The 22,219-nt window shown below is 36.9% G+C and overlaps 1 protein-coding gene across 5 annotated transcripts in view; it reads left to right on the plus strand.

The window, feature by feature from the left end:
- The window catches only part of FBXO31 (F-box protein 31), a 69,049-nt gene that overhangs the window by 32,227 nt on the left and 14,603 nt on the right, over nt 1-22,219 (plus strand). For 3 of the 5 annotated variants that reach the window (XM_051974816.1, XM_051974818.1, XM_051974819.1), the window contains 5 exons: nt 1,119-1,190; nt 5,956-6,042; nt 16,171-16,247; nt 19,674-19,841; nt 20,512-20,586. In XM_051974816.1, the coding sequence (XP_051830776.1) occupies nt 5,988-6,042; nt 16,171-16,247; nt 19,674-19,841; nt 20,512-20,586 (375 nt within the window). In that variant the 5' untranslated portion in view covers nt 1,119-1,190; nt 5,956-5,987. Of the gene's footprint in view, nt 1-1,118; nt 1,191-5,955; nt 6,043-9,448; nt 10,917-16,170; nt 16,248-19,673; nt 19,842-20,511; nt 20,587-22,219 lie in introns of those variants that run through there. The other 2 variants (XM_051974815.1, XM_051974817.1) reach the window with 2 other exon arrangements.

Here is a 22,219-nt window from a genome sequence, read left to right on the forward strand (position 1 = left end):
TACATGAACTGATGCTAAGTGAAACGAGCAGAACAAGGAGATCATTATATATCTCAACAACGATACTGTTTGAGGATGTATTCTGATGGAAGTGGCTCTCTTCGATAAAGAGAGCTAATTCAGTTTCAATAGATCAAAGATGGACAGAAGCCGCTATATCCAAAGAAAGAACACTGGGAAATGAATATAAACTGCTTGCATTTTGTTTTTCTTCCTGGGTTATTTATACCTTCTGAATCCAATTCTCCCTGTGCAACAAGAAAACTGTTTGGTTCTGCACACGTATATTGTATCTAGGATATACTGTAACCTATTCAACATGTAAAGGACTGCTTGCCATCTGGGGAAGGGGGTGGAGGGAGGGAGGGGAAAAATCAGAACAGAAGTGAATGCAAGGGATAACGCTGAAAAAAATTACCCTGGTATGGGTTCTATCAATAAAAAGTTATTAAAAAAAAAAAAAAAAAAGGAAGAACAGGATGACGCGCTCACTGCTGCAGCTCTGATTGGATGCCGCTCGGAGGTGGCGTGCGTTTCATAGTGGGGGGAAAGGGAGGGCGACGGTGCATACAGAGGGTACCGTAATGTAGCGTATAGTGCAGGGGATCACCTTCACTACAGTAGCAATCTCAATAGGGCTTATTTTCGGGGGAGGGCTTATTTGAGAGTAATCTTACACAGTAAGGGGAGGGCCTATTTTCGGGATAGGTCTTATTATCGGGAAAACATGGTAGTACTCATTTTTGATATTTGTTTATATTCTCTCTCTTCTGTATCATATGGTTACAGTTGCTCAGGGTAGCTACATTATATCTTGGCTAAATATTTATTGCGATGCTGAGGTGTAGCGTAAGCTCCACAAAAATGGCATTCTTCTGCAGTCCAGTTTCCAAACCTGCTCAAAAGTTCAATGTTTAACCTTTACTGAAAATTCATAACATTGATTATTACTTAGCTCTGGTTGACTGACAAAATGGAATAAAGGGAAAATTTCAAACTGTCTCCACAGAGTAGGACAGGTTGAAATTTGAGGGAGTGAGAATTTTGATTTCCCCAGTCTCTGGTTTTGCTTTGTGTTTCTTTGAATTTAATTTTTAGTAAATTTCTATGTTTTTCAGAGTATGGTGTATGTGAAAACTTACGGAAGCTGGAGATTACCGGTGTATCCTGTCGAGATGTTTATGCCAAGCGTGAGTTAATCCATTTGTTATAAATATTTCTGTTATGAAATATCACCTTGTTGATCAAATTTTAGCTTTGAATAATACATAGAATATGGCCCATATTTGACAGTCCCATCTTTTTAGTACTTCCACTTAAGGAATTTGTCACTATTTAAATAATGTAACAGGACTTGAATCTGAGAATTATACATTTGCCACTTATTTTTCCTTATGTTAATATTCCAGTAATGTAGTTCTTGTTTTTTAGCTTGCCCTGGATAAGAAATTGTGTGCCTGGAAATCAAGGAGCTTGTGCATTGTGCAGTCCTAGGTTGGTGTGGAGCAATAGTTGCTTCTGTTTTTAGTAATTTATGTTGTGATTTGGGGATTGCTCTTTGATTCCCTTTTAAGGATCTGCTGCTTGTTTTAAATTCATGGAGAGCCTTCGTCTAGGAGACATTCAAGTCATGACTTAATTGGATTTTGGATAGGATAGACTGTAATCTGAATGAGAAGGTTTCCTCTTTCAGAAATCCTTTAACAGTGGCTTTCTTCCATACTGTGAAGCGGGCCTTGAGAATCATAAGTGTGGGGCCCTAGTAACTATGAAATCACTCTACTTCTTGGGTCCTCAGATTGAACTACAGCAGGATTCTTCAGTTTTTTATCTCTCTACTAGGTAGTGCAGAGGATAGAGTGCTGGCCCTGGAGTCAGGAGGACTTATTTTCAAATTCAACCTCAGATACTTACTAGCTGTGTGACCTTGGACAAACCCAATCTGTTTGCCCCAGTTTCCTCATTAGTAAAATGAACTAGAGAAGGAAGTGGCAAACCACTCCAGTATCTTTGTCAGGAAAACCTCAAATGAGGGCATAAAGAGTTGGATGCAACTGGAACACTGAACAAATTTCTTAAACTTTAGTGCCTTGGACCCTTTGGCAGTTTGATAAGTCCTATTATGGACACGTTCTTAGAATAATTTTTCAAAATGTAAGAAATAAGATACGATTACAAAGGAAACCATCTATGGAGAAATAGTTACAATTTAAAAAAAAATTAATTAATCACAGGGCCTAGGACTAGATTATTTCTTAAGTCTATTTCAAATCTAAAATTCTGTGATCCTTCTTTCCTGCCTTTGCTTTCCTACAAGAATAAAATCTGTCCTTTTTTCTACATGGAATTCCTACAAGTGAAATTCCATGTAGAAAAAAGGACAGATTTTATTCTCCCTGGTTCTGCTTTGTTTTATTTCTTCCTTCTAGAGTTAGAGCACCTGTTCAAATATAGCTGGAAGCTGCTAAGGGGACCAATGTAAGCTGTTATCAGCAGTTACCTTTAGATTTTTTTGTGCTAATAAGTCATTAGCCTGAAGAATTGGGTTATAGCAAAGAGGTTGCATTTTTTGTTTGTGTCAAATTTAATTTTAATAGGTTGTTTTTTTGTAAGGCACAGTTTGGAACTTGAGACATTATCTGTCATTACAGGCCTAAATGGGCATCATAGAAAAAAAGGACCTTTAGTCAACAGAGATGGGCACAAGTACTTTTGAAGATGATTCAGAATGGAAGCAGAAGAGAGATAGTTCTGCTCACTTCATTCTGCATCACTATCTTCCCAGATTTCTCTGAAACTGTCCCTTTTGTTTTTTCTAAGAGTAATATTCCATTACAATCCTAGGTCATAATTTGTTCAGCCATTTCCCTAGTTGATGGGCACCCCCTTTGTTTCTAGTTCTTTGCTCTAACACAAAGAGCTCCTGTACATATTTTTATAAATATAGCTTCATTTTCTTTGATCTCCTTAGGGCCTCATACTGACCTTACAACTAGTGTCCAAGACTCTGTGACTGTGGAGGCCCTAAGTTGTTTATGTTACTATCCAGAATGGCTGGATTGATTCATGGCTTTATCTACAGCGCATTAGGGACTGTTTTAGTCTCAGCCCCAGAGAATAGATGCAAAAATTCTGTCTCTTTATTTTGTTAGTGTAAGGAAGCTTTTGAAAAGTGATCCTCATTTTGATTTTGGCCTTTAGGCAGAGGACCTGGATTCAAATTCTGTCTCTGATGCTAGTCATTTATGTGACCTTGGGGAAAGAGAGTGAGCATTGATTGAGTGTCTTTTCTGCATCAGGTATTTGCTAAATACTTTACAAATATTTTCTAATTTGGGGAAGGTAATTTCCCCTTTCTGGCTTCAGTTTCCTCATTTGGCAATAGAGGATTCACCTGGGGTAAGGTCCCTTTAAACACTAGCCCTAGAGCCAACACCAGGTTAAAGTAGACTTCTGATTGGTGGTTGCTTGTTTCCAGGGAAGCTGATGTCAACTTCAGTACATCTGATGCCCTTTTAGGGGACTTGAGTCATTTTCAGTCTTAGTCTCCAGGTGAATACAGTGATTATTGTGTTGATTTTCTATCTTCTTGAAAATTCTTGGGATTGAAAATACAGATTAATTTTGGGCAGTATGCTGCAGTGATAGAGGAGAGACCATATAGTTAAAAGAGTTTTCAAGAGCTTCCTTCTCTCATTGTGCACACTGTTCCTGTGGCATTTGTCTGTAACATACGGTTTTCCTTCTGTTTCCTAACTTGAGGCTGTTGCTTTCTTTGAGGTTACTTTTCTTTCTTTCTGAGGCTTTTTCCTTGTCCTTCCTCTGGCTGCTTCTGCAACCCTGCTGGCAAGGCCTTCATCTGCAGTCACATTTGTGAGCCACTCTTTGCTCTTCTCCACTGTTCTCCTTACCTGGGATCTCTGACCTCTGGGCTCTTCTCCCTGTTGTTCCCCTTGTTCCCAAATCTAAGGCAACCTTGGCCTGCCCAAAGTCCACTTCTTACACAAATCCTTACAAATCATAAGTTACAGAGGAGATGTGTGTCTTAAGAAAACCATCTGTAAATGTGTTACTGAGGTGGAGGACTTAGAATCTGGGAGTCCGGGGTCACATTGTTCTGAATTCACTGAGATTTCTCTCCTCTGTGTGACCTTGGACAAGTCATTTCACCTCCTCTGAGATCTGGTTTTCTTTAAAGCTCTAGGGACTTGGAATTAGGTAATTCTAATCTAGTCATTTCAGGGCTAAATCCTTTGTTCTTGGGAACATTGAGTCTTCTCTTATTAATCCTAAATCTTTGTATGTCAAACCCTCTTGTGATAACAGTGTTTAGGATTGTTAAATGCTGAGGATACAGAAACAAAATGGAAAAGGATCCCTGTGCCCAGGGAGTTTGTATTAGAGGAGGGGACCTCAGAGCTTGGAGTTAGATGCTGCTTTGAGGTTTGCCAGTTTATTTACATATGTTAACTCATTTGCTTCTTGTAGTCCCGTGTTGCTAAGTGTTGTGATTTCCTCCATTGTCCTGTGAGGAAACTTATGCTGAGAGAGTGTGACTTGCTTAAAGTCACACAGCTAATAAGTACCGCAAAGTTCGAATTCAGATCTGCCTGACCACAAGTCCAGCACTTTTTTTTTAAAGCTGAAATTAATACAACAAAATTCTCAGTTGTAATGTCCTTTGGAGCTGGTTATGGCACTTGGCCTGTACCTTCCCAGTCTTCCCTCAAAGAACCAAGAGGACTTATCTCTTAACCTTAGCTGCAATAATATGGTAGAAAATCCCTTAATATCTTCCTACTGGTGAGTTGGTGTGCCCTATGATCCTGCGAAGTATACAAGTGAAAGATAGGAAAACTCTTTCTGGCTAGCTTATCCTGGCTGAGGCTGTAGGAGACTGCCCAGACACTGCTCTGTGATCTGAGAGGGGGTTCTGGCCAGGTGCTGCCACTAAGGAGGGAGAGAAGTGGGGAGGGAAGTGATTGGGAAAATTGAGCACAACTGTGTGCATGAGTGTGTGTGTGTGCGTGCATGTGTGCTTTTGTGTGTTTTTTTGTGTGTGTGGGTGTGTGTAGAGGACATTTCTAACGAATGGGATGGGGAGGCAGTGTTGTATGTAATGAATTTTGTAGATTGTAGAAGCAATGACATCATTACATTATAGACTGAAGCCTCCACAGAATGTTTCCGGTGATTGTCATTACCTTTGTGGTTAAGGAACCTTGAAATAGTTAAGCTGACATAGAGTCCAGTTTACTGCTGCTCCTTAGAACAGGAGCTGCTATTTTCAGGGCAAAATCAATTTAATAGTTCGACCAATCGAATTAGCAAAATAGAAATGCTGCATGTTTCTTTCCCTTTCTCCAAAACAAGGGGCAGCACATCCAGTTTTATAAGAGGCTTCCAGGGAAGAATTTACCTTATCCCTAAGGACAGGTGGTTGAAAAGATACCAAATGGTGGGTGCCAGATCTTGGCCTGTCTGCTCAGACCAGTAAAATGAACTTGAAATTAACCTTTAGATACATGAAGAAGGTCTCTGTTTGAATCATTTGGCTGTCTACTATCAGGGAAGCCAAGTCTTGCAAACAGTTTTGTACTTCTTAACACCTGCCTCTAATAGGCTCTAGTGAACCTTATTAATCTCTTGAGTTAGAAAAAATTTAAGCACAAACTGTTAAAATGGGAATAGGGAGTGGATGAAAGAATTGTTGTAAACATTGGTAATATCCCATTCTGGGTTTGTTGTTGGAAAGTCCAGAATTGGATGTACAGGCCAGAATTGAAGTTTTTGACTAGAAGCTGATCACATATTTGTACCTTGCATTTTATTTGTTTTATTGGTTTTTTATTTAGCACTAAGGAAAAAGACAGTGTTACAGCCTATGAAAATGTGTATATAGTCATAAAAATTGGAAACATCTTCTTTAGTACTTTCCCTGCTGTGTCTGTTCAGGTATAAATCCACGAGTGAAGTCAGGACGTTTTATGAAAATTCTCCCCGATTACGAGCACATGGAATACAGAGATGTTTACACCTGCCGTACGTACTTGCTGTCAGCTTATGCTTTTTGCAGAGAGCACGCCCAAGATGCTGCATGATGATCCTAACACACAGAGAATGTTAGGATTTTATGATCTCAGAGCAAACTGACGATCACTTTGGCTTTTATACTGCTCGTCACTTTTCCGGGAGATGTACTGTGTTTTGGGTAGAGAGAGTATTTCTGAGTGGTGGCACGGGTTGAAGTTTATTAGGCTTAGAGAGTAAGTCTTCATCATATTTGTGATCCGTATTACATACGACCCAGGAGCCTACCAATTATATAGGGTTAAAAGTGTACTGAGAAGACTCTCAATTTGGTTCATGTAGGATCAAAGCAAAGAGTACTGAACAGAAGTCCCCAAATCTTTTCTCTTCCTCTAAAATGAAACTTAAACAGTTCACTTGTTCTGACTATTAGCCATCATTTTACATTTGAATTCTAGATGGGCTCCCTTGCTGAATTTACATCCTTAGTTATGTAGGGTGGTAGTTGGATAGAAAAAAATCTTTTGGACCCACATAATATTAACTTGCCCTTGAAACTCACCCTGATCCTTCCTGCTTTCATCAGTGTCATCTCCATTCATTATTCTAGTTACCTTAACAACTTTTCATTTAAGAGAATGAATGTGTGCTTTGCATCATATTAAGATTAAGTTATCTTGATTGTTTCATAATATTTTTTAGATGATTTATACAATTCTAAAGAACTTTGAGAGAGGTAGTATAACATAGAGAGTCCCTAAGGAGTTGTGAAGACCTAGGTATAAATCCTGCCTCTGGACATCTGATGGGTCACTCAGCCTTCTAGGGATACTTTGGACTACACTGCTCTCTCAGACTATAAATTACAGTTTAAGGTTTCTGACTTAAGTGCATAGGAGTTTCCCACACAGATGAAATTAGATTGAAGAAATAAAAAAAAAAAATGTGTCTATAATGACTCAAAAAAGTGAAGGTGACCTAGATATGATAATACTGGCTTCTAGTAGGCAAAAGGGGAGGCAGGCTTTTTTTTTATTAATACATCCTCTTTTTTTACCACTGTTCCTATCCCTTTTTTTTACCCTCCATAGATAATCCTTATTAGCTATGAAATAGAGTCTAACCACAAGAAATACTTCTAAAGATGTAGAAGAAGCTCAGAATTAGTTGAAACCATCCTTGAAAACAGTAGAGACAGAGTAAGAGTGATGGGAAAATAAGCTGATTACACAGGCATTTTGGATGTCTTTGGATTACAAAGACATTTAAGGAAGTCTTGGGAAGAAGATAGGGTAGAGATCAAGAACAGGCATGAGGGGGATGATGCAGGCCAGCAGGAGGGCCAGAGATTTGCTGCAATGGCCACATTAGAATTCAAGCCCCTTTGTTATGTGCTGTGACTCTGTGGGTGTGGGCTTAAAAAAAAATAACTTTACTAAAACTCTTGTTAATTGGAAAGCAGATATTATTATTGATTTTAAAAAATGATTTCTTTCCAGAGCTGAATTAAATATTAAGATTTGTTTAAAAATTAGCCTTTTTCTTTCTGGAAGCTTTTTTTTTTTTTTTTATAGAATTTATAATTTAAAAATTATTCTAAATGCTTTTAACATCTAACATTCTAGCTTTTATATTTATATTGAGAATAGTGGTTCTTTATTATCACATAGGAATATTATAGTTTTTGACATATTGATTGATAGAAAGCTGAAATTGTTTTATGGCCAGGTATATCCTATATTTTGTGTTATGCCATGAACTTTAAAAAATTGATTTTGATGATGCACTTACATTGAATAATAGGAACCTATTGTAAATTGTCTTAAATGGTTTTCTGAGTTGGGGGAGAAATAATTTAGCTGGAGCACGAGTAAAACAACCTAAAGGAAAAAAAAATGAGTTTGGCTTTAAGTAATACGGAGATTATATATAATGATCTTTTGGATTATTTTATGAGAAACATGCTGTATTTTTAAAAAATAATAGTTTTTCATTTTCAAAATACATGCAAAGATAATTTTCAACTTTCATCCTTGCAAAACCTTGTGTTCCAATTTCTCCCTCCTTTACCCCCACTCCCCTCCCCTGGACTGGACAGCAAATAATCCCATATAGGTTAAACATGTGCAATTCTTCTAAACGCATTTCCCACATTTATCCACATTTATCAGAGCATGCTGTATTCTTGAGTGTTTAATCCTGTATTGCATGGTTCTTGGGTATGAATATTTGCTTTATTAACCAATCTTAGATTTAATATTGGGGTAGCTTTTTGGTTTCCCTCGTCTATGTGATCTATAATGATTCTTTCTCTTTCTCTCTTTCTGTTTCTCTCTGTCTCTCTCTCTCTCTCTGTCTCTGTCCATCTATCTCTCTCTCTCTCTCTCTGTGAAATTGCTTTTGATTCAGTTTCAAGTCACATAAATGAAAATATAAACTTTAAAGAGTTTAAAATAGATGTTCAGGTTGTGACACTGCAAAGTCCTTTCCCCTTCAAATTTCCCTGTTTGTGTCAGCATAATTACAGGACTCTTGCTCTCTTTCACTATATTGCCCATTTTGAATAAAGGCCCTTTGGGGGAAAATATAGACTTTCCTTCCCAGATATGCTATATTTTAAGGATTCCTTTCCAACATTTCCAGTTTCTTTCCAATAAAAAAAAAAAACAGCATTATTAAGGTAGAAAGAAAATAGGACTTGAAGTCTGGAGAATTGAGTTCTGGACTTAATTCTCTCACTGACTGACCATGTTGGGATTCTGGATGAAGCATTTACTTAATCTTTAAGGAGGTTTGTGAGGTTTAGATGAGATGGGAAAGTGTTTTGAAAACTCTGGAGGAAGGAAAAGGCATTTACTAAGTGCTTCCTAGGTATCATGCACAGTGTGAAGAATCAGCTGGTGTGCCAGAGTACTGGGCCTTGAGTCAGCAGTGTGACCTCAGGTGCTTATTAGCAGGGTGACCCTCAGCAGCAAAGCTTCCCTTCCGATTGCTTCAGCTTCTTAAACAGCAAAATATGGCTCATCATAACACTTACGTCAAAGAGTTGTGAGGATCAAATGACATAATAACGATAAAAACTCTTAGCCCAGTATTTGGTGCATAGGAGGTGCAATTTAACTATTTATTCTTTTCCTTTTCCTCCTTGAAATAGAAAAAGGTTGTTATATCCACTCCTCTCAAGGAAGTCACATTCTGCAGTAGTCTTTGAGTTTGAATCTTAGCAGGGCAGTTCAGCTTGAGAAAGCACTTAAGAGTGTGGTACCATATCTTGGTGGACAATCTTCAGAATCTTCCTAAGAGACATTTCAGATAGTCCCGGGACAAGTCATTTAACCTGTCTGTTTCAGTTTCCTCATTTGTAAAATGGGAATAATTACAGTAAATATCTTCTAGGATTTTTGTAAGGCTGAAGTATGCTGATTGGGAAAGATAACATATATCAAAGAAAATTCAGCTGCAGTTGGCTAGATCTGATTCTAAAAGTTTAGTAAAGGGACAGATGGCGAGACCCAAGTTTGTCATTAGGTCTACTTGGCAGTTACTGGGGTTTTTCAGGGTAGAGAGGCAGGATAGATGGTAAAACCTAGAAGTCCTTTATCTCACTTGATAAGAAATAAAATCACTCAGACCTCTCAGATTGGCTAAGATGACAAGAAAGGATAATGATAAATGTTGGAGGGGATGTGGGAAAACTAAGACACTAATGCAGTGTTAGTGGAGTTGTGAAATGATCCAACCATTCTGGAGAGCAATTTGGAACTATGCCCAAAGGGTTATCAAACTGCATGCCCTTTGACCCAGCAGTGCTATTACTGAATCTGTATCCCAAGGAAATCATAAAGGAGGGAAAAAATCCACATGTGCAAAAATGTTTGCAGCAATTCTTTTTGTGATAGAAAAGAATTGGAAAATGAGTAGATGCTCGTCAATTGAGGAATGGCATGAAGTTAATATTATCGTTTTATAAAAAATGATGAACAAGCTGATTATAGAAAATGCTTGGAAAGATTTACATGAACTGATACTAAGTGAAACAAGCAGAACTAGGAATACATTGTACACAACAACAGCAAGAATGTGTGATGATCAACCATGAAAGGTTTGGTTCTTAGTATTTAGTGATCCCAATAGACTTTGAACAGAAAATGCCATCTACAACTAGAGAAAAAACTGAGGAGACTGAATATAAAACAACACATGCTATGTTCACTGATTTTTTTTCAGTTTTTTTTTTTTTTAATCTCTCCTATGGTTTTTCTCTTTTGCTCTGGTTTTTCTCTCCCAACATAATTCATAAAACAATGTGTATTAAAAATAAACTAAAAAAAAAAAGAAATAAAATTGGAAACTCCTATCTTATCCAACTTGTTTGAGTAGTGAAGCAGCAAAGATATGTTCTGGGGCAAGGGAGGAGATGAATGGGGAAAGAGTGGGTGGAATGTCTGGGACTTTTCCCTTCTCTTTCTCTTGGAATCACCCCTTCCCTACTTTAAACCACACCTACTCCCCAAGTTATGGAAAAGTTTGGGGTCAATGAATGTAAAAAGTTAAGACTCCTAAACACTACCCTCCCCCTCTTCCCCCCCCCCCCCAACTTCTGTTGCTTTGCTGTTCACCAGTGTTGGCCGCTAAAAAGTCTTATAGTGTTACTGTTGAGAATTAATCTGAGAATAGTCTATTCCTGCTGAGTCAGAATATTTGCTAGTTTGAGTAGTTGTCAGAACAAACATTAATATTGGTATAGAATTTTCCTTTTTGTTGTTGTATAGTTTCAGTCACATCCAGCTCTTCATGATTCCCTTTTTTGGGTTTTCTTGGCCAAGATCCTGAGTGGATTTCCTTCTCCAGCTCATTTTACAGATGAAGAAACTGAAGCAGAGAAGGTAAAATGATTTACCTAGGGCCACACAGTCAGTATGTTTCTGAAGCAGAATTTGAACTCATGAAGATGAACTTTCCTGATCCTTAACATTGGTAGTAGATATACCTTAGCTGGAGTTGTCAAGTTAACCAGATAAAATGTAACTGGGAAATGTTTAATTAAATGAAAACACTGTGACATATGTGATGTTAACTTGTTTCTAAGTCAGCATGTCTGTAGAATTGTTTCTATTTGAGTTAGACAGTGATAGATAGTGAAGTCTATCTGTTTTTTGATAGTATAAGGTTAGTAAGGTAGATGTAAATTTGAGCACCAGTCTGAATTTTTATAATGACTTGATGTTTCAGTTTCATAAGTACTATATGAATTGAATTGAATCCAACCAATAAACAATTTAATTTGAGAAATTTACTTGAAATATAACAATTTAACTTGAGAAATATTAACCAGCTTTATTAAGTGAATTTTCAGGTTTTTTTTTTTTAATACTAATAGCTTTTTATTTTTCACAATACATGCAAAGATAGTTTTCAACATTCAACTAAAATTTTTTTCCCTGTCTCCCTACTTCCCTCCTCCCCTATACAGCAAGTAATCCAATATAGGTTAAATATGTGCAATTCTTCTATACATATTTCTACCTTTATCATGCTGCATAAGAAAAATTTGATCAAAAGTGGGAAAAAATGAGGAAAAAAAAGCAAGCAAACAGCTAAAAAGGTGAAAAATATTATGTTGTGATCCACACTCAGTCCCTATAGTCCTTTCTATGGATGCAGATAGCTCTCTCCATCACCAGTCTATTGGAATTGATCTGAATCATCTCATTGTTGAAAAGAACCATGTTCATTACATAATCTTGCTGTTCCTGTGTACAATGTTCTCTTGGTTCTACTCACTTCACTTAGCATCAGTTCATTTAAGTCTTTTCAGGCCTCTCTGAAATCCTCCTGTTGATTGTTTCTTATAGAACAATCATATTCCATGACATTCATTTATCATAAGTTATTCAGCCATTCCCCGAACAATGGGTATCCACTCAGTTTCCAGTTCTTTGCCATTACAAAAAGGACTGCCACAAACATCTTTACACATGTGGGTCCCTTTCCCTTTTTATTCATCTCTTTGGGATATCAGTAGAAACTGCTAGATCAAAGAGTCTGCCAGTTTGATAACCCTTTGGGTATAATTCCAAATTGCTCTCCAGAATGCTAGTGACTAAATTGTTGCAAAATATTCTAAGAACTTTCTTTTTAAACTTAATTGTTAATTTTTTAAGGTGGGTTTTAGTTTAGTTCCACAAAACAGGAAGGGATCTACAGACTAGTGTAGGGAAGTTCTGGTGTAAGAATTTCCTTTACCACATAATCACAATGTCTCTGCCTTAGCAGATACATCCCAGGTAATTGTCTGAAACCCTGAGTGGTTAAATGACTTGTCTAGGATTACATAACTAGGAAGATCAGAAGCAAATCTGAAGCCATATCTCTTCTTGCTGCAGTCTGGCATTCTGTGTTATTTATGTGAGACAGTAGTCATATAAAAATTGAGAGGGAGAGAAAGGTTTGAAAATAATATTGTAAATAAAAAATATTTTTTATTAAACATTAAGTAATGCAAATTAGTTCCACAAGTAAAAATTCTCTACTTATTTGGCAAATTTCTTTGCTATGGAATGATAGAATAAGACTGTTATTGTTTCACTCTCTTTACACTGTGGAAGAATTTCAGTGTATCAGATTGTAAAACTCACTTTAAGGTGAAAGGTTCTGAGTAGCCAAATGCATGGCTAATAACACTGAATAAAACTTTACAGATTCTTAGCAATAACCTACTTCATTCTTCATGTGATCCCTATATAAAAATTAATGACTTCTTTGGGCTACCTTATATTAAGCTGCTGCTAGATAGTGGAATTGTGTGTAGATATCAATTTATGCCCAATATGATTAGAAGCTTTTCATCAGTAAAAACAATATGCTTTCTTAGATTTGGTACTTAGAAATCCCTGGAACCCAAGTGTAATAGAAGCACAAATATCCACTTGAATGAAAAGCATTGTTTTCACATCAAAGTTTAATTTGCCATTTGTTACTGATTTTTCAATTACATATTTCTTTCTCATTTACTCAGAGTTGGAATATTGTAAAATGTTTTTGTGGCACTTGAGCATTTTGTTTCAAATTTTATTTGGATGCATTAGAGAATTCTAATGCAGGTGATGAATTACCACTTTTGTTATAACAAAGCATTGACGTTGTTTTGGTACTGTAGTTTAAAAGTTTAAATTTTGAAAAAGTAAACTATTAAATTATTTTTATGTGTAACAACTTATATGTAGACTAATTAAAATTGGAATATTAAAAAAAACTAAATAAAGCCATTAAATAATATAAAAGAATGTATATTTAATAATGCTAAATTATATTGGAAATTTTTTAAAAAAGAGAAAAAAAGCCAGAGAAAGTTTTTCATTGGACTACTTGTATTTATGTAAAGAATCCTAGATCTGAAAAGGATTTCATAATCAGATATTTTGACTGTAATATATTAGAAATGAGGAAGCTTAAGGCCTACAGAGATGAAGTGACTTGACTACAGTTAAAAGCTGAGATTAGAAGTCATGTCATCTAGTCCTTCCTGGTCATTCTATGTTTTGTATTGGGAGACAGTCACATCTTCCCTTCCTACTGATGTGTACTTCCTATCATTTTAAAATTCTGATTTTTATTTCTTAACTCTTCCAGTGGTAGTCAACACTATTGTGTTTTAGTACCTACAAAATAATGTGCAAGTATAATTTCATAGTCTTAATCCCTTGCCCTTGAATTCAACATTTCTTTTTGTAGGTTCATGACTTAAACTTTTTAGTTAGTTAGTTGTAAATCAACAAGAATGGTCCTAAGTATCACTATGGGGGGAAAAAAACCCAACTCTCTACTAAGACTATGTAATAGTCAAAATTTCTCTAGTAATACATTTTCTTTCAATTTGATCTTTGAATCGAAAGGACTTTATTATGAATGAAGCGAGTTTGTGGGGATGTAAAGAGATATAGCTGTCTTTTCCTAATATTAATATTTGTCATTATTTCTCTGATTCTTCATCACATTGAATTTATACACCTTTTTATCCCATGTTTACAAACATTTAAGTACTTTATACAGCTTTATACAATAGATGACCATAATACACTATTTCAAACCGAACTTAAATTACTTAGTCACTATTGAGACCTGAGGAACATTGTTTAAGACTAAATCATAATTTAATTCTGTCTCTGTGACCTTTAAATTTGAACATCTAGAATGCAATGTGATGTGTTGCATCAAAATGACAAGCAGCTATGGCTTACCTCCAGGGACAGTCTCTGTTTACAGATATCTAAAGTTCACTTGAACAAATCCCAGCCGTTGTTTTGTTTCATTTAAACTTAAAACAGGTGCTTTGCTGTTTATTAAGTGAAATTAGTTTATGGTTAGCTCTTTAAAAAGAGAGAGTATGAGGCAGATTCTTTGTGCTGTAATATGACAATTTTTAATCCTGTATATTTACTTTAAAAAGGTAGCTTTGGCAGAGGGATAGACAGGGCTGACCTGGGAGCCAGGATAACCTGTTGTTCTCCATCTGGTCAAATCATTTAATTTCTTATTCTTTGGCAAACAGTATAAGTAAGCTAGGTGTAGTAGAAAAAAGGATCTTTTTTCACCAAAAGCTTTTCCCACAGAGATGGAATCAAGGCCTGGAAGAAAAAAAAGTAACTAAACTATAAATTTATTTTTGAATTATAGCAATGTCTTAGATTTATCTAATGTTAGCCTTAGTAGCAGTAGCAATAGTAATAGTGGTAATCCTAGTATCTGCTTCCAGAGTTTATCAGATATGATTACAATGTAATAGTTACTTTCGTTTTTTTTTAAACAGATATCACAGAAACTTTTCCAAGGTATTCCCTTGGAGGGGTGGCGATGGGGATGGGAAAGCTTCTGTACTTATTCCAAGAATGTTGCCATTGCTTAGTGCATCTTTAGAGCTTCTCTTGGGGTACAGACTTCAGAGCCTCAGCCTCCTACTGTAGAATTTCCCCAGGAGTGGGCAATCTTTTCTTTTGAGAGGAGTTCTCATTTTGGGCAAGAACCACAAGGTGTTTGGAGCCAAGTCTGGTGCTTGAACTGGGTAATCACCTATTTGCTCCAAAAAGAGATGTTGACTGTAAGCTAATGAGATTTTTCTGGTGGGGCTTCTCTACTACAATGCCTAACAACACTGTTGGGAATAGAGTCTACTGGGATGGCAGTTTTGAAGAAACAGTACTAATTGGATGTGCATGTTTTCAGTAATTTTTGATTACTACTTCTTTTATCCCCATATTGATAGTTACTAGATTAATCCATTTTCCCCACGTGTCTTTTAGGTCAATTCTTGTCTTTCTTCCTGTATCCACCTTTCAGGGCCTACCTCCAATGATGGCATGCTTATACTAGTGCAGTGGCCTCCAGATTGTTCCTGTGCGCCCAAGCCCTTCACATACAGCCATCATACCCTGTGTGGACAGAAAGCCTCCCGTATCTTCCTATAGTTACCAATGAAGTCCAGGCATTTCATCCTGCTCCTTCAGACAGTGGCCCCAGACTTTTTTCCAGGCTTAATTATTCTCCCCTTCTGATGTTTCTCCCATCCCGCCTGTTTTCTTGACCTGTCCCAGGCTTACCTCTGCTCATCTAGCTCCTTCCAGACCTGGAGTGAATATTGCTCCTGGGCAGTCTGGTCTGCTTGGGTGGGAGTGCAGCCTGACCTTCCCAGAACTGATGTAATTTCTAATCCACTCTGCCTATTAGGGTAATTTTTTTGTGCAGGTCATACCTCTCTTCAGCAGTTTTAACTCTGCCTTACATAAAATTCCCATGGGATTGTGGGATTGTCTCTTGCAAACCGCGGGTGCACACTAAATACTTGCTGTTTGAATGAATTTTTAAAAGCTCCCACTTAAGCTTTCTATGTCATTTAAAGGTTTATTAAGCACTTGTAGTAATAGGGAATATCCTTGATTATTCATTGTCCAAAAAATTCTAGATAAGATTTGCTTTTTCTATTTTCATAATAGACTTTCCTCCTTAAAACTTCATGTGATGTGATCTCTTCTTTCCCCTCTTCATCTCCCCCTTACCCCTTTGCTTTATTAGTCTCTTTAATTCAACTTAGTGTATTCAGTTTTCAGTTTGAAATGTAGGCTTGATGTTTCTCTCTTTCCCCAGTGCTTCACCGATATAGACATATTTTGGGATTGTGGCAACCAGACATTGGGCCATATGGAGGGCTGTTGAATGTTGTGGTAAGTAGTCAGAGAAGTTTTATTTATGTAAAAGTAAACAGTAAAAATCCCCTTTTTCCTTTTGTGTCAAATGTATCACATTATTAGGGTGTTTTTTTTATACAAAGAATAAAAAAAAGGAACTGCCTATGAAACCTTTTTTCCTTCAGAGAAGCTTTAGTGGTTGTCTTGTATGTGAAGTTTAGAGCTATTGGAATGATTTCTATTTAGCATCATACCCATAGGCACTGGGACATTTTGGGGAAATATCATGGAAGGCCCCAGACTGAAGTTTTCATTTCCAAGTTCCTTTTATTCTTGTGTGCCTAATAAACACATGTCTGGGGTTCTTGATTTATTTATTTACCTTCTTACATGAAATTTGGAATATTATTAAGAAATTCTACATATGGAGTTTTTCAGGGTACCAGATTTTATTATCTTATCAAGCAAAGTGTGATTGGAAGTTGCTTTTTAATCTTAACTGTTCATAGATTTTCTGATAAACAGATGTTGATGTCAGAGGAAAATTTCCATGTAGCTTGGTTTATGTTTGTTTTCTTATAGCTAGTGAATGATAGGCAAAAATTTATCAAAATACCCTCCCCTAGAGAGTAATTTGTGGCTGGGTGATTTTTCTCTTTTGTTTGTGCCTCTGAGTTTAAAAGATAGCATTGGGGGACTAGAGTCTCTGGCTGGCCTTGATTGAAGATCAAATCTTTCCTGAACAGCTCCAAACTGCCCTCTCTGACCCTTAGGACCAGGCCTTGCACACAGCAGGCATTTGCTGACTATTTGTCTCCAGATTCTGATGTCCCTGTAGGACGTGCTATTGTCATGAATCTTTAGCTTTAGGGCTAGGTTCTGACTAGTGATTACAGAGAGTATCAGAGCGGTCTCAGAGTGGTCACCACGGGACCTCTAAGCACAGCTGCTCCTCTCAGCCAGATCCTGTAATCCCTGCCTTTGGGGAGCAGGTGCCCTGATTAATTTATTTTTCCCTAATATCATGTGTGCTTCTAAAAGTACTTAAGCATTACTCGGTATATTTATCTGTATGTTAAGTTTAAGAGAGTAGTAGCATGCATAGGAAGCGACTGTCCTCAGCAAGAAGTGACATTAAAAGCAACTGAAGCAAAGCAACTGAAATTGGCTTACTTCCCTCCAGGCCTCTTTGGGCAAATTGGAAGAATTGAAATTGGCATTTAGAAATAGGGTTTATCTGTTCTCCTATTAAATTCATTCTTATTTTCCTCTAAGAGTTTACGGATTTATTAAATTTGTAGCTCTTGGATTTTAATAGGAGTAAGTAGATTAATTGTAGGGATTAATACGAGTCAGTAAACAGTGGAGATCTTGCATAGTAATTTGGTATCCCGAGAATTATGTGTGATAGTGTTTTATGCCATCTGTATATTAAAGGGGGTAGTGCCTTCTTTCAGGGATGTGAAACTCCAGTCTCAAGTTCCAGATTAAAATGTCATTGGGAAATGTGTAACAAAATAAATAAAGATACAATTCAATTTAATGTTAACTTGTTGTTTTCCAAGTCTAAATGCTGCTGCTGGGATTAGTTCTATTGGAGTTTGATACCATTGTTTTACATCACAATATGCTGCTGCTGAGCTGCAAACCCCATTAGTAATTTGGGAGATGACTGGGACCATCCAAGGCCTGAGCCCTTGAGACTTCCTCTCATACTCATGATCTGGAAGAGTTGTTTTGAATCCTTGGCCGGTCGCTAAAAATCTAATAAATTCGTTGGGATTTCTAGTTTTGCCTATGTCTGAGCCTAAAGCCTGTGTACTCCTATTATGAATGTCCCTCAGTGGACTAGAATTTCCTTTATCCTTGTTTGCTAGGAAATGCCATGCAAAAAGGATGAAAAAGTGGGGGAAGTAAGGCTGAAATTATCCTTTCTCCATTCTGATTCTAACATGAAACCCCAAGGATATCTCAAGGTGTGTGGCCAAATAAGCCTATAGTGTGCCAACTTCAGAACATCTTCAATTAATTCTTTGTGAAATTTCATTGCGACTCATATTGCTGTTATGATAAAACTTTGGGAATAAAGTTGGGTGCTGATTGGGGAGTTTCATTTTTGTTTTTAAGCTCACTCTTTTATGTGTACCCAGTATTGGAGTTCTGGAAATCAAAGTGGGAAGCTGCTCTCTTTGCCTCTCCTATTTTATACAGTTTATGTGACCCACTAAACCCCACAAGCCCATTTCACCATTGAGTTTCTAGCTTCTTGCCTACCTACAGCAAGTTCATCATGAATCTACTGAAGATTAAGTTAATTTTGGGGAAAGACCTATATGGAAATAAACTTGTGGCCCCTGACTCCGGAATATTTTAAATGTATATTTTAGCATTCTTTTTAAATGAATTGGATCTTCTTTTGACTGTTTTCTATTCACTTTAAAAAGTAGATACAGCCAGTGAGAGACAGATATGAATGTAAATATGGGCGCCCCTAGTTTATTAGTTGTATAGCCTCATTTTTAGTGCATGCAGAGTTGGTTTAAATGAACCACCGTATACATTTTTGACTAGTCTTTGTTGTTCCAATTCATTATTTTGTTTCGTTGTCTTGAGTTCTGCAACCTGGAAGAAGAAGCACTAATGAAGAATTCATTTTTGGGAGGGACTTATATCTAATATTATTAGAGAAAACATATGTTTTGCTTTTTGATTGTTTTCCCTTTGAAATGAGCATGGTAATTTTTTCTTTTGATCAAGGGGAAGCATTGTTTTTCTTACTGGTAATGAAAAGTAGAGTAAGGAGAAAACGTTATCTTCTAAAAGCAGTAAATAAGTAGATGGAAATAAATAATTCCTTATAAAAGGATAACTGTCCCAGTTATCTTGCCCCAAACAATGATCTTGGTGTAGCATAATGTAGTTTACCCAGCTCTGGATTGGGCATCAAAGTCTGCATCTTCCTACTTGTGTGAACTTAGGCAGGTCACTTAACTTCTTTTGGCCTTTGATAAAACTGTATGAATGTATGATGAAACATGTAGGGTAGGCTTGGATGTACTGTAGAACCTCTTCCAGCTCCAAACCTGTGATCCCCAAGAGTTACAAACTGAAGTCTCATTTTCCCAGCCTGTCTCTGAAATTAGAAGCCACATGCCTAGATTTAGGTTTTGCATGATAAAGAAGGTTTTTTGATCATTCAAACATTGATTCTTAGAGTGTCTTAAAACTGGCTTTATTAGAAGGTGCCTTTCTTTTTTCTAGTTCTCACTGAGAATTTGCCATCTACTTGAGTCTCAACTTGATAAATGGAAAAGCAATCTCTTAACGTATACTCAGAGGAGGTAGTGGGAAAACTATAGCATATTTGAAGAGGCTGGGGTTAAAGCTATGGGAACATTTGAGATCAGTCAGTTGTTGAAGGATTTTTAACTCTTTCTCATAGCTTTTTCTCTTTTGGTACAGGTAGATGGTTTATTTATCATTGGTTGGATGTATCTGCCTCCCCATGACCCCCATGTTGATGACCCCATGAGATTTAAACCTCTATTTAGGATTCACTTAATGGAAAGAAAGTCTGCAACTGTTGAGTGTATGTATGGTCACAAAGGGCCCCATAACGGCCATATTCAGGTAAGCATATTGCACACTTCTCTATTTATGTAAACTAGGAGCATGTGTTTGGTCACATGCCAGTTGAATTAGGAGTTCATTTTCTTGGCTGATGTTCATATATTCTACCAGTAATTATGCCGTGGAGAGAAGAAGACAATCTTTTAAACCCTCTCTCTCTTTTGAATTATTTAATCTCTTTTGACTTGATGCAACTCTTGAAAGGAAAATTCAAAGGAAACTATTGATTATTCATTCACATTGAATTCTGGGTTATCATATGGTGGTTTTCCCACACTTGGGTCTTTCCTGTTGCAGGAGAACCTGCATTGCAGTAAACTACCCTACCCTTGGCATTAGATTTTGGCAAATAGTCAAAACCTCAGAAGTTCTGTGAGGACACAATGCCTGTCTTTCTTCCTTCAGTGTAACTTGTACCCTTCCCTCTGAGAAGAGAATTGTTATTTCAGGGTATTGATATGTACCTCTGCCATTTTAACCTTTCATACTTATGATTGCCAAAATTGCTTTCAAGATAGGATTGTTTGGTTAATCGAATAAACCAGAAGGGCTTACCTTGGAATATCCCTGATTTCCTGTTTCATGTTGTGTGCTTGAATCCTTTCTGCCAAATTGCTCACATAACACTTCTTGTTGTCAGTTCTCTTTTTCTCCTCCTATGAATTACTAGATTGTAAAGAAGGATGAGTTTTCTACCAAGTGCAACCAGACAGATCATCATAGGATGTCTGGTGGGAGACAAGAGGTAAGTCTGTCTTTGGAATGCAGGTGGGTGGGCACTCTTAAGAATAGCTTAACCAGGATATATTACTAACTGTTTATTGTATTCCTTTTGGAGAAGGAGAGGAGGGTAGAGATAATATTAGCAGAGTATTTAGCATTGAGATGTATTTTAACACATTTTTAGAAGTTGCTCCATATGAATATGTTCATATATATAGATTTTCTTCCCTAAGATGAATGAATTAAGCTTAATGTTTATAACACCTTTGTTAAGTGACTGAAGCTATCTGTAGAAAGCTTTAAAAAAGCCTTCTGAAAAGTAAAAGTGTTTAATTTGATCAAAAGGCATTTTTAATCAAGTATGTTAGCTTGATTTAAGAAGTTCCTGAGTCTGATTTCTCAACATTTTGTAGCTAATCTAAATTTCATAACTGAAGAAGTGCTATTATTGTAGAAAGATTTTGAAATGCTAATTTTGCTGGGTTTTGTAGTGAGAATCCTCCTTTTGTAATATGACTTTGAGAAACAATTTGATACATTACTTTATTTGCAACCTTCATATTCTCACGCCATTAGCTGGAGGTCAGGTGGTGCAGAACCTTGTATTGCAGATAGAATCTTAGGGCTGCTGTCATGAATCAGTGATTCAGTCTTCAGTGTAAACTACAAAATGATTAAAAAGAACTGATTGAATTTCATGTCTCTTTTTTTCTGTGTAAATGCCATTTTTGGTTTATTTTATTGTTAAGAGTAGTTGATGTGTGTGCAAATGGGTTTATGAAGCACTTTCACATGTATTATCTCCTGTAATGCTCAAAACAACCCCCTTGAAGTCTATCTCAACAGAGACATTGTTATCCCCATTTTACAAATGAGGAAACCAAGACTCAAAGACGTTAAGAGACTTGCCTACAGTCTTACAGGTGGTTAGTGGCTGAGGGAGATGTGAGCCAGATCTCTCCTGAGTCCGGGTCTAGCACTTTTTCCACAATACCCTGCTGTCTTTCATTTTATATCAGCTAATGGTATCTGAGAAACTGGCTTGTAAAAATGTAATTAAGATGGTGGTTGTATTTATGTGTTATAAATGCTTCTGGCAGCTGTCCTTGTTCCTGTCACCTGCCTTCCAGTAATTCCTTTGTCTAGAGTCTGTTACAGTTTGAATTAGAAACAAGCAGAATGTACCCAGTGTTAGCATTTTAAGAGTGATTTGTGCTTCTGAACATCTGGGTGATTGATGTGATAATTAATGGAAGCAGGTACCTTAGTGCTACTCTCTTGCATGCCTCTTCAGAGAAGCTGAAACTCCTGCTCTGGGCTTTGGATCCCAATCAAGGAGGATGCTCCACAGACTGTATGGGAGGCTGTCTTCTAGCTGGCCAGTATGGCTGGATGGGCAGCCAGTGGAAACATCTTCATTTGCTAATCTCTTCTTGTATGTGCTTTAGTTAGTTTGTGGTTGTGTATCTTGGGGTTGAAAGGGTTAAAGGCACATTAAAAAATAATTCCCCCTTTTTACTAGTTTTGAGTGCTATTTCCACGAATGCTGCCCTTTGCAATGCTTTTGGCATACCTACTGATTCTAGTGGCAGGGATGACAATTAGCCCTCTACACAGATGTATAAAAAGTTTTTAAGTAGTTTTCTGTTAGGTTT

This window comes from Antechinus flavipes, chromosome 2, assembly GCF_016432865.1.
Source record: "Antechinus flavipes isolate AdamAnt ecotype Samford, QLD, Australia chromosome 2, AdamAnt_v2, whole genome shotgun sequence".
Classification (NCBI taxonomy): Eukaryota; Metazoa; Chordata; class Mammalia; order Dasyuromorphia; family Dasyuridae; genus Antechinus; species Antechinus flavipes.